General features: G+C 46.9%; 1 protein-coding gene across 3 annotated transcripts in view; it reads left to right on the top strand.

The window, feature by feature from the left end:
* Positions 1 to 13,050, top strand: part of MBNL3 (muscleblind like splicing regulator 3) — a 57,821-nt gene that overhangs the window by 17,434 nt on the left and 27,337 nt on the right. For all 3 annotated transcript variants that reach the window (XM_009484469.2, XM_075720883.1, XM_075720884.1), the window contains exon 2: positions 11,267 to 11,431. In XM_009484469.2, the coding sequence (XP_009482744.1) occupies positions 11,267 to 11,431 (165 nt within the window). The remainder of the gene's footprint in view (positions 1 to 11,266; positions 11,432 to 13,050) is intronic.

Genomic DNA, 13,050 nt, shown 5'->3' with positions numbered 1-13,050 from the left:
GCAATGAAAAAGTGGTTTAAGGGACAAGAGAAACTGCACTTGGTATTTTCAAAAGCTGGCTGGGAGTAACAGCAATCAGGAGGGACAGAACTGAAGGAGATGAAAGGTGGAAGACATGTTAGAAGTTTGGTTTGGTTTGGTTTTCTGTGGGGTTTTGTGGTGTTTTTTTACTACAGTACTTGTGCAATATTGTTCCAGAGACTGGCATGGGTTTTTGTAATTTATTACAGAAGAAAAATCAGTGACATGCCAGTATTTCTATCTTCCAGGTAGAATTGATTTTTTTACTTACAAATAGGCCCACACTGAAACATTCACCTGCAGGAATATTCGCAGGAATATTAACGGTGCAGGATGTCACCTGCTTCGCCCTCCTACTCTAAATACATGCAGTGATCCCAGGGCTAAACATGCTTCTAAAGGCGCTCTCTTTTACCGGGCACTAAATGCCTGCCTTCGTAATTGTTATCGATCAGGTGCTTGAGCAGGTCTGTGGCCAAGGATGTCTGTAAAAGCTTATTTCGCTTGGAGAGAGCCTGTATTTGATACTGTATTGAAGAAACCTATTTTATTGTGCTTTTAACATTCCTGAACCTGGGAGAGCAGTGGAATAATACTTGGAAGACATTAAAAATGATCAGTTCAGAACTCTAAATTGATGATACTTCTGTTTTAACCTCATTTCAGATATGTGGTGGTAACAGACTGATACGGTTCACAAAAAGTAGCCTAATCAAAATGTATCAGTGGATACAAAAGAAAAGAGCTCGATGAAGTCTGTATTTCTCTCTTTTGTGGAATGAGATTGCTGTTCATTGCAAGTAGTAATCTCTCAGATAAACATGTTTTTCTGCTCTGTGGCTCTACAGCTCATAAAAAACATATCTGGACAGTGCCGTACTCTTTTAATATATATTTCTTAGACTTGGTAAACACTGTCCATTGCTTGGAGCAAGCAACAATGTCCCACAAACGAAAAACATTAAAATCAATACACGTTTTTTATTGAGCATAACAGAGCATACCATTGGCCTGAATGAAGAGAGCTTGGCAGGAGAACAGAGCTGGAAAGAGTTGTCAAGATGTAAAAATGTAATGAAGGAGCTACAGGGCTTTTCCCAACAAAGTAACTGCTCTGAGTTTGTAAGAACCTTCAAGTATAACAAACAGCTTGGAATGAAAATCCTGCGTGAAAGCAGGAGGACAGCCATGACCTCTTTGTGCTGTCCTGGAGAAATTCAGCAGAACATTGCTGTATTCAGCAATGTGCAAAAGTAAAACTTCACTCACAGCAGCTCTCAGCTTGCCTAATTGCCAGGTGAATGAGGATTTTGGAGTTTAGGCTGGTGCCTGTGGCTGCTTAGAGTCTACTGGAATACAGTAGTTTCATGTGTGTCCATCCCCCCCCCCCCCCCCCCCCCCCCATTTCTAATTAAAATTTTAAAAAATGGTGGGGTGATGGTACTTGTTTAAATACTTGAGCTCCATGCTAACGAGCCATCCTTTCTGTATGGAGCTGGATTTGCCTGCTGAGTTCAGTGATTTGAAGTTCTTGGCAACAGCTGTGAGTAACTGTCACTGGTTAAGGTGATACCAAAAAGGGAGACAAGGATGTAGAAACGCTGCTGTCTCTGCTTTGTTTTTCTCTCCTGCTCTGGTTTGAGCTGTGTAACAAAAACAAGCTTGACAAACGTTTTGAGGCTGCAGGCTTTGTAAAGGAGTCCTAGATAAGCATGTTTGAATCCCAGCAGAGTGCATCTGATCTTGAGAAACCCTCCTGTCCAAGTGCTTTGCAGTTTTATACACACTATTTGAAAGGACCGGCATCTGCAGTACCATTTGCCCACACTGTGAGTTTATTTGTTCCTGGCATTTTGCATCTGATGACTTGTCTCTTACCCTGGTGCGAGTGAAGCAGTGTTGTGTGCTCAGTATACTTCTTTTTATTATATATAGGTGAAATTGTTCAGCTGCTAAATTGTTTCTGCCGCACAATGGGAAGCATGTGGCCTGCTTGGGCAAAGTGCTGCTGTTATGGCATAATGCCCATTGATGGACACCTGTCCTATTCTACAATAGGTAGATGACCAAAGCCCTGTCAGCTTGGGCACGTGCCACTGCAGGTGTGCATCAGGTGGCAATGGGCAGCTTGCTTTCCAGTCCTGCGATGGAAGAGAGGGCTTCAGAACACGTATTCCCCCGAGCCAGTGGCACGGAGGGGCACAGCCTCTTCAGCCCTGGATTGTGTCTGTGATAGAGGTTGGCTTTCATGGACAAAGGCTGGAATGACAGAGGTGGAGGTGCTAGAGGTCTCTAGCAGTGTTTGTTCAGCAGTCCCCTTAGCTGGCTGTTGGCAGCTTTTATCTGGAAGCAAATACATTTACAGAAATGATACTGACATTTTTCTTCCTCCTGTCCTTCCTTCTATCTCCCTGCAAAGCAAAAATATCCTAGCAGGGCAGTCACACGGGTAAGACAGGGAGGCTGAAGAACAGCACCAGTGGTCTAGCCAGGGACTTTTGTCTCTGCTTCCCATTCCTTCTGCATTTTTTCTAACTTACTGGACTGAAGTGGCTGTGTTTGCCTGACTTGTTTTTTTTAAGGTTGCAGAGGAATATAATTTTTTTTAAGCCCAAATGCCTACAGTCATTTATTTACCTCCTGGTTATCCTACTAGGACTCTCCCCCACAGCTGTAGGGAGAGGACATCTGGGCAGACTGGGACTGTGCAGAATGCAGCAGCCTCACTTCAGCGGGGTGAACACAGCATACCTGCTTGGTTTGCTCCGAGGGCTTTCTAACTGCCTTGCACGTGGTACTGAGCTTTGCTTTGAGCTTTCAGTTCAAAAGGACCCAAAACTCTTGTCGTAGCTGCTGAATGTCACCTGCTTTCATTTGAAATCATGCAAAACATCAGGGTTCACTCATTTCAGTCAAAATCAAGTCTAGGCTTGCTCAGAAAGGGCTTGACCTGACATTCATTGAAGCCGTGAAATTCAGTCGCTGTTTCAGCGATGAGCTGGAGCTGCCTTGAGAGTGCTGGGAGTATTGGTAGCCCTGGGAGCTTGCAATAGATATTCAGGTTCTTCCACTGAAAGTGTGTGGAAAGGCAGCTCTGACTCTTGTCCTCTGTACCCTGACAAAAGACAAGTCCCTGTTCACCTGAGCAGCCCCAGGTTGGAGCTGACACACTGCTGCCACAGCTCAGAGCATCATTCAGAACAGCATAAAATCTGCAGAGGTTTCTCGAGCAACTGCAGGGGAGCTGAGTTGGGGTGAAATAACACCTGCACCTGGGGCGTTTTTAGTAGTTTTCTTCTCATCTGTCTGCGCAGGCTCAGGGAGGTGGCTTTTTGGACCCAGAGATGGGAAGTTCAAAGAAGTAGGCAAAACACATCCTAGAGATGTTGCAAAACTGAGGTTTGTGCTTTTTATGGGCTGTTTGAATCCTATTTCCAGCAAATTATGTATTCATGAACTGTGCTTGTTCCTAGCTGGAACAGGCATTTCACAGGGTCTGTATCATCCATACCTGGAAGCTACCAGCTTAACCTTAACTCCAGCATTTTTATCCACATACACTGAAATTGAAACTTCTGTATGATAGTAAGTCTACATTGCTTCCCTTCCCCTCAAGGCTAATTGCCATCTGGTAATGCTAACTAGAAGATACATTCTGCTTTTTCTTTTCAGCTATGGTCTGTTCACAGCAGGATCCACACCATAACAGCAGTCTTTGGGCTCTCTATAAACGGGTGTTACACCTGCATTTGAAAAATGTCAGCAACTAGCTGTGCTGTATTTTTTTTATTGCTGTTACAAGTAACTTCAGACCATCAGCTTCTTTGTACCCAATATTGTGTACAGATGCATGCTTGATAGCAAGTAGGAGTGCTGGCACAGGAGGGGTGCTGAGCACTAACTTTCCAGCATCCCTACAGGTGTCCAGAGGGAGCAGAAAAAGCGGTAGAACTGGAAAGCCTTTGAGACAGGTTTTTTCAGAGAGATGGGGAGGATGGAGTGCTGGCATTAGATTTGGGAGTCTTTGACATGGCACAAATCAGTTTCCAAACAAGACAGGGAAGAAAGCATAGGAGAAACTTTTATGTGACAACTTGCAACAGCTTGGAAAACTGAGTTCAGTAGCAGTCTGGAAGGATGTGCTTGGCAAGGCTGTTCAGTTTGGGTTTGTTTTGTTCTGATGACTTGGATGATGGAATAGAGAGAGTATGCTTGTTAAATTGGTAGGGTGCTCTGGGCTTGGAGGAACTACAGACACTGTAGAGAACCAGATGTGGAGTTGCAGATAATCGTGACAGTTTGGAAAAATAGTCCATTAAAAAGGTGTGTGAGTTCAGTAAAAGCAGTACAAGCTATTCCATCTAAGCAAATCAGCTGCATGATACAGGATGCGGCATAGCTGGGTAGGCAGTAGTTCTGGAAGAGGCTTGTTGAGGGTCAATCAAAAATGTTACCCTGTTAGAAGGAAAGAAAATATCATGCAGGAATGTATAAGCAGCAGTGTCATCTACAGAACATGTGGAAAAAATCTTCGTACCTGCACAGCACTGGTAAGGGATGCACTGCTGGAGTGCAGTGCCCTGTGCATGCACACACGGCAGCAGGGATGTGGGCTGACTGGGGGAGCAGCCTAGTGAAGGACTTGGAGACCGTGCTCACGAAGTTGAAAGAGCATGGTTTGCATAGTCCAGAGCAGAGGGTTTGAGGAGGGGGGATAGATGTGATGGCAACCTTTATAGATGTGATGGCAACCTTTAAGTATGGGCCCTTCCTCAAAGAGAAAGGGAATAATTCCTGTTCTGGCCCTCTGGGGTAAGACAAGTTTTAGGCTTCAGTTGCAGGAGGAGCAAAACTGCAGCTGAGAATCAGGAAGAGCTTTACAGCTGCGGGGAGAGTGATGTGTTGGAGTCCCTTGTCTGGGAAATACACAAGTAATAGGTACAAAGAAAATACGTGACATTGACCTGTGTAGGCCTAGGGGTGATGTGTCACTTCTCTGCATCCTTCTAGACCTGCTTTTTAGGATCCTTGTAGGTGGGCTAACAGCCTTCCATGAGAACACATTCGAGGAGTGCTTTGTACATAATTACACTTTAAAACCTCTCTGTAAAAGTGAGCTGCTCCAACACTGCGAAGAGAAAAGCATTGCTATAGTGCTGTTAAGCAGAAGTTATGTGATGTACTGTGCCAGGGTCAATGTTCAAGGGAGGTTGCAAGGTTGTACTTCTCACCGATTTGGTTGGCAGCATAACTTTTAACATTTCATTAGCCTGTAGAAAGGAATTGCAGATAAGGTATGCACAGAGCTAGGCTTTGAACTGCAGCAGGTGACAGCTTGGCTGCATGAACACCTATCTGTGAGACATAACTAGCAGCTAATGATCAGGCTGACTTGTTGGCTCCAGCCTCCTTTGTTTTCCAGTTGAAAACACGCTATTTCCTTTGCTATTTGATGTTGTTTGCTGAGTGGAAGGTGTTTGCTCCAGCAGTGAGATGGACAGCCATCTCCCTCCCTCCCTCCCTCCAGCACAGCACTCTACCTGTGTGGAAAGAGAAGTGTGATGCTGCGTTGGAGATGGCAGGATGAGCCACGCAGTGCATTGGAGATGGCAGGATGAGCCACGCAATCCAGCCAGCGTGCCAGTTGCTCAGCCCTGGAGCAGATTGCTTAGGGACAAACCACAGCGAGCACGAAGCACTTGGGGTGGTGGATGGACAGTGTTCCAAACACCCTGGTGGTTTGCTTTCCTGGAAGGGTAACTCTGAAGCTGCAAGTCCCTATAGGGTGGGTGAAGGACTGGGAGCTTGGGCATTACCGGATACAAAGTCTGCCTCCCAGGATCTCTCTTTTCTTAGAGAGCAGATGGCAGTAGGGATAGACGTGGAGCAGCATATGCTGCTCAGTACATGTTCTTAGCTGTGCTGCATGGACACAGGGATGAAGCCCAGAGCTCCCCCCTTTCTGCCTCCCACTGTTGCATGAAAATTCATGCTTTGTGGGCAGTTCTGCAGCCTGGTCTCTGGCTGCCCTCCAGATGCGGGGGCAGACACCGTGGTGGCTGAGGTTGTATTGCATATGTGAAAAGCCATGCAAGGCTCTGGCAGGAATGAGGATCCCCAGCCAGGAGAAGGCCTCTGTGTGCATGTGCAGAGTGGGATGGAAAGCAGGGAGCATTTCGTGCCTCAGTGCTGGAGCAGCAGGCACTGAGTAAGCAGGGCCAGCGCATCTCTGAATGTGTCTTCCCCACTGAGTTGTTCTTGGGGGGGGGTGGAAATCTGCTGCTTCATGCAGGGAAAAGTTATGCATACAAGCTGTGTTTTGGTGCCTGGTTTTGTGCAAAACACGGAAATCCTTTCCTGCCTGGTCTCTTTTCATTCTTCTTGCTGTCAGTCATTGCACATATCATCAGTGTCTGTGGAAAAGACAACACAGTCAGGGCACAAGCCTACTGCAGCCTCCTGTGTGTGAAAAGCCACATTAGCTTAAAGATTTTCACATGAGAACTGCTGGTGATTGATGGCACATACAGTGCAGTCATTAAAACCAGAAACATGTGTCTGCTCTGGAACCCCTCACTGGCATCCAGGATTAAAGAGACCGTAACAAACTGCATTACTGGTGCAAATGTGAGCAAGCCTTGGGTTTGTGCTGCAAGCCTTGTTTCTGCAGCACTGTGGTTCAGCTCACTTCAACAGCCAGTGAGAAGAGAATTTGTGCAGCATGCTTAAGGGAGGTTCATCCAGCCTGGTGTAGTACCCAGAGTGCTCTTATTTGCATCCCTCCGAGCTAGGATGCAGATGATAACGCGCAGCCCAGCAGACTCCAAACAGCCAGGTGTAATGCAGGTTTTTCAACTGGATTTAAGTGTGCTGCCATCAGTGCTGCACTCCAAACAGCTGGCTTTGTTGCACTGCAAGCTGCTGTCGTGTTAGCTAGTGTCAGATGCCAGCCATTTACAGTATGCGCCATCACAGCATGACTTAAGTTGGCAACACAGAGTCAATCACATGCCAGCAGCCTACTGTAAGGGTGGGGGAGCGTGTGGGAAGAAGGGGGGAGAAGATACTCTTATAAAATCTTTTAATGATTTGTTTTTAATATCCATTTTTCCAGCCTTGGGAAGTGCAGTCCATATGCTTTTCCCTCCTGGCTGTAGTTGGCAAAGAAGCTGACTAATGTGGTCCTTCGCACTCCTTCCATTTTGCCAGGAGCCAGAAAATACTGCTATATTTAGCATGTTACCAAGGCCAGCAGCAGAGTCTGTTGCTGGGTGGTGATTCCCTGGCTGCAGGCTCACGTGCCACCCAAGACAGGGTGGGAATGTGCCCTCCCTGGAGTCAATATGCTAAATTAACAGAAATAAACTCTTCCAGTTACAACAGGATGGCTGCGCTGGTCCCAGCAGGCTCAGCATGCTGCCTGCTTACACAGGTCAGTCTCTGAGCACCATGCCCCTTCCCAACATACGCAGCAACCCACTCCAGGTGCTAGGATGGTGCTTTCTGGTGCAACACTCAGCTTGGAGAATGTCTCAGCAGGTCTCCGTGCAGGGCACTGGGACTGTCCTGTGCCCTGCACTGAGCATTCGATGTGGCGGAGCCACAGCTAGTCACTGAAGCAAAACTGCACCTTTTAGCATAAAGATGCTCATCTGAAACTTAGGGGCCTGACTCCTGTTGTATTTTCTCATACTGTATTCCTAGGCCACGCAGGTATAAAATGGAGTTGTCCTTCTTTGTCCCCAGCCCAGTATCCACACAGATTTGCTACCAGTTCCCTGTTGTGTTGCAGCTGGTACTGAGAAGTTAATGGCAGTTCCTTTGTCCTTCTGGCAGCTTTCGTAGAGCTGAAATTAGTCTTGAAGAGTGTATGTGTTGCTGAGAAGTACTGAGAACTGTAGGTGTTGTGATGGAAATGTAGATGGGATCACCCCTAGTAGTGTTGGAGTTCAGAGGATACTAGAGGTACCTGTCACATTAGAGCGAGACGTCTTGAAAGTTGTTTCATAGCTGGATGTCTAAACTGGGAACATTTTGTGTCACTCTGTCACGTCATCCGTTCCTAAAATTCATTGTCCGAGAGATGAAGAACCTACTGTGGTGTTGGAGGGAGCAACCCGACTCAGCTGTAGCTTCTAACCCGTCCTGGTGAAACACAGTGGCTGATGATGCTCAGGATCAAAATGATGGCGAGGAGGAGCTAGACTGAAGGTGTGGATTTGAATCAGAGTGCAGCGGTGATTCATGTAGTCTTCCTGGAGCTCTAGAAGGCCTGACTGACAGATGTGCTGCACTTCACAGCCTTCGCTCTGCAGCTGCATCTCCACAGCTCTCAGTTCCTTGCAAATGCATGTCCTCATTGAAACCAGTAGCACTCTGTGTGGGTGCTGGTTTCTGCTCACAGCTCTGTCTACAGGATCAAGGCCTCATGCTGTGTGGGGAGGGGGGGTGGTGTTGGTAAGAAAAACGTTCTGCTCGTAGAACCCCCTGTTGGAATTAAACAAACTCTGTTTTGAGAAAAAAGTAGAACAAAGCTTCACACCAAGCTGGGGTGGCTGGTATCAATGACATGCAAAATTTCAGCTGGAATAGCAAAGTCCTTTTCAACTTGAAGAAGGCCCCGTAAGTATTGTTTACAAAAAATAGTAGCTCTTTTTTTCATCTTCTCCATTCCTGCAGTGTAGAAACATCTACACAGATTTATTCCAAATTTGGTAGAAATTAGTGTTTTCCCAGCCCAAAGCACTTGTGCCAAGTTTCAACCAGGAAGAATTTCTAGGGCTGATGTGTAAGCCCTCGAAGGCTGGAGCTTAGAAGAGAGCAGCTGCCTGGCCATCAACAACCTGCTGCTCTGTGGGGTCTGCTCCTGGTCTGCAGCAACCTGAGCAGCCCCGCAGAGGTGGGGGAGGTGGGACACTGCAGATATGCTCTGAGCCTGAATGCTGGGCTCTTGTAGGCTCCCAGGTGATGGGAAAGGCTGTGCACTTCACAGCCTTCGCTCTGCAGCTGCATCTCCACCTGGTCCCATGCCGCTGGAAAGATGCCATGAGAAGGATGACCCAAACCTACCTAGTGCTGATGAGGCTCCTTTTCCTTCCAGATTAATGCAGTTGTTTGCCTTGTAGTAGTTCTGGGCTGTCTGAGCACCAGCCAGCTGCATGGTGCCATTTTACCCTCACTTTACACAGATGTAAGAAAGTGGTGATGAAGATTCATGTCCTCTGGGCCTGTGAGCAATTAACTCGCTGCTGGGGATCTGGGGCTGTTGCATTGCTGAGAAGCCAAAACAATAGCATTAAAAAGCCTCTTTCTTTTTGAGTTGGGTTGTTGGGAGCCACTGGGCTCCTCTAGGAGCAGGGCAAAGAGTTTCACTCAGCAAAGGCAGGCTGCTGAAGTTTGGGAGTGTTTTTTCCTGTCTCAAGGGCCCATCACTTCTTGCATTTAATTATTTGCCTCTAAATAACAACAGGGAGCCAGGAGTTTGTTTAACTCTCTAATCTCCTTGGAGCAGATAAGAGAGGAGCCTGTTTCTCATGATGCTTCATTGTACAGCCCCTTTCACGCTGCAGATGGGCTCTGCAGCCCTGTCCCCAGTGAAGCTGTTATCCTCACCAGGAAAGGGGGCCAAGGAAAGCACATGTAAAGCTTGCAGATCTTCAGCTGCTCTCCAGTGACCTGCCCCTCTCTCGGCATGCTGAGGAGCCTGGCTGGGGGTTCAAAAGCAGCCCCTGCAGTGGGTCACAGTGTCAGCTTTGTGCAGTGGTACCCAGATTGTCCAGTGATTCCACCCGTACATTTGTACAGGCAGAGACAGGTCTTAAAAATCCCCAGGGGAGCATCCTGGGTGCAGGCAGGGGCCCATCCCAGGGGGTTTCCACCAGTCTGTGCCCTGGGTGCAGTGGTGTGTAATGGGTGTACTCGTGTGGACCTGGTTATGGCGTTACGGCTCCGCTGCATGTGATCCTGCCAACAGGAGCAGGTATGTGGGGTCACCTGATGTGCCCCTTTATTGAAAGCAAACTTAATTATATTGAGACTAAGAACTCAGTGTCCAGCCCTTGACGAGAGTGTCAGGGACAGGCTGGGTAATGGATGGTCCTGCTCCTTTGCTGGCTGCAGGAACAATTACTAGTTATCTGTCATGCAACAGCTCTATGGTCCCCAGGCCTGGTCTTGTTTTACTAGGCTCTGAATAGCTACAGAAGAATTACTTCCTCAAAAAAAATTCACCGTAAGTTATTTATAAAATTTATGCATGAAGTTGCATGAGATGTTTCTTATATTCTGTATGCCTCTCGTTCTTGAGGAGGGAATACACAGAGAAAGAGGGGGGAGAAAATCCTATTCTTCAAGAATTATTTCATCTTAATGACAAAATCTGTTAGTAGTTTTCTGTGTTCAGTGGACTTGGTATTTATCTTCCTATGTCTACTTGCAAACACTATTAAAGCAAGGCACAGTTTATAGATGTTTTTTTAAAAGTGATGGTCTCAGTTGATTTGAGGTGATCTGTAACATTAGTGATCCTTTGCTTTTTAGGAGCCACTGGCTTCCCTAGTGCTTATGTTTATTTGGGGCAGGGGAGGGGGGGAAGTAGTCAGTGATGCAACATACTGTGGCTTTTGACAAATGAAAGCACGAAGGGGAAATTGTTTCAGTTCTCCCTCCTGTGACTACCAGTTCTCAGCATCTCGGTACATGCATGTTGAAGATCAGAGGTGCTGCTTTACAGAGCTGTCTTCTTGATGTTTTACTTGGTGCAGCTGGGGAAGTGGTGGAGACAGTTTTGTTTCTTGCTGTCTTGTTGTCAGGGCCAGTTAAGTGGTCTGGTGTTGGGAGGGAGGGGAAAAACAACCCACACAAGAAAATGGGGAATTTTTGTTGTTGTTTCTGGAGCTGTTGCTACTAAGTTCTGAAAATACTGCTATTTGTGTGAGGGTTTGTTTTTTGGTTTGGTGGTTTTGGGTTTTTTTTTACAGCAATCATTTTAACATCAGGAAGCCTGACTTTTGGGTTTAGCTTGATAGTATTCAGTTAGTGTTACGGCAGGAGAAGTCATGTTGCTCTTCTCTTCACCTAAGTATTGCACTTGTATAGAAAAATCACAAAAGAGGCACAGTAGCTACCAAACTGCTTCTGCCTAGATGATTGTGTTGTTACACTAACCCAAACAATCCTTAATTAAATTTCTCTGGCTGCCCTGAGCATTATATTCACTGAAATGCTGTTTCATTATGTTTTTTAGGGCCGGTGTACCCGAGAGAACTGCAAATATCTCCACCCTCCCCCACACTTAAAAACACAGCTCGAAATAAATGGACGCAACAACCTGATCCAGCAGAAGACAGCTGCAGCCATGTTTGCTCAGCAAATGCAGTTCATGCTACCAGGCACGCAGCTACAGCCAATTGTAAGTTACAGCAATGAATCGGGTTCATGCTGCTCCACGTTTCTTTCCTGTTTGCTCACGGAGGCCCCAGCCCTGTGCTTTTGCTCAGGTGGTTGTTTATGCTGCACGGAGTTGGGCAGCATCTTCCAGAGGGATGTCTGATGCTACCTCTGCATCTTCTTGCAAGCTGTGGCTCCCCTTTCCTCTCATGACTAAGGAGCTGTGAGATTCAGGGCACCAAGTGGAAGGGTCTTGCCAGCAGGTGGATATTTGACCAGTTAATTCGTGTACATCCCAAAAGTCCCGAGTGGCTCAATTCCAACGGATTCTGTTTTGGATAGCTGTTTTACACTGGGGTGAGGATGCTGGCGTTCTTCCATGCTGCGGCAAGAGGCCAGTTGACTCCTTTGTTCTAGATGTGTTGTACTGGTGGGCTAAAATTGGGGAAGACAAATCCTACCCAGACCTTAATACATTTTTATGTCTGGGAGTGAGACCCATTTCAGTGCAGTTGTCCCAGCAGAGAGTTGTGCTAATGTCACAGCTCTGTCACTTGTTTTTTACGGTAATGCTGGTTTATACTAACAGCAGGAAGGATTTGCTTCTCTTCAGGTAGGGAGGGAACCCTGTGAGAGATGGGTGTTTGGAGAGCTGTAGTTCAGAGAAGCCTTCACTGCCTGTCCCTGCTGTAGCCCATCGGTTAAAACAAGTTTTCAGGCTGCAGAACCCTGTTACACCAGGGAGAGGGTGGCTTGTGTCTTGCTGGCTGGTGTATCTGGGATAGGGTGACATTTGTCAGCTGAGTTTGAGTCTGTCGCTATGTATATTTTAAGAAATGTCAGAGATCTTGAAGCAGCTCTTCAGTGCTGAAAGCATAAGCAAGCTGCACATTTTTAACAGAGCCTAATTAGGAATTCTCCAGTTAAAGTTGGGGCTGAATGTCTTTCCTGGGGCAACGTGCACTTGATGTGCAGTTGGTGGGTGAGGTTCCCTGTGCTGTGCCACACCGGAGGTCTGGCTGGATCCCTAGGGCGGGCTCTTCTAGCCTGAAGATGTGCGAGTCTGCGAACCAACCTGCACTTGGCCTCTTGGTGTCCCCCCTACAGTGCCTGGCTTCTCTGCCCAAATGAGGCTTCAGACTCAGCAGTTGTCACCCTGGCTTTGACAAGCTGGAGTGTTTCTGGTTTATCTTCACAAGAGACCGGTGGAGGGTTCTTCCTTGCTGGATGCTGTTTGGTGTAAGAGCTTGCAATGATGCTGTGTTTCAGGAGGGAAAGCTGGCCAGTGTCCCTCCATGATGGTGCTCTTCCACCATACCGGTGGCATTTCCCCAGACTGGCATGTTCCTTCTGTCTTGTGAAGGCTCTTCCATGTTCACCCTCACTCTGGTCATCCTGCGTGTGTGTTAGCAGCTTTATCTTCACCCTGCCTTGTAAGCTAGGGAAATGCTGTTTATTCTTTCTATTTTGAAGATGGAAAAGTAAGGCAAAAGAGAAAATGGGCCACAGAAAAAGTCTTCAGTTGCTCTGCACCTTAAGCTCTAAGCTGCTGTAATCTTTGCACCTCTTTTTGTGGAGTTCACTTTTCATGAAAGTACGTGCGCATGAGAAGGAAATCCTGAATTCCCACAAAATGGCAGC

Source organism: Pelecanus crispus, chromosome 13, assembly GCF_030463565.1.
Source record: "Pelecanus crispus isolate bPelCri1 chromosome 13, bPelCri1.pri, whole genome shotgun sequence".
NCBI lineage: Eukaryota > Metazoa > Chordata > Aves > Pelecaniformes > Pelecanidae > Pelecanus > Pelecanus crispus.
This window is presented reverse-complemented; position numbering and strand designations above follow the sequence as displayed.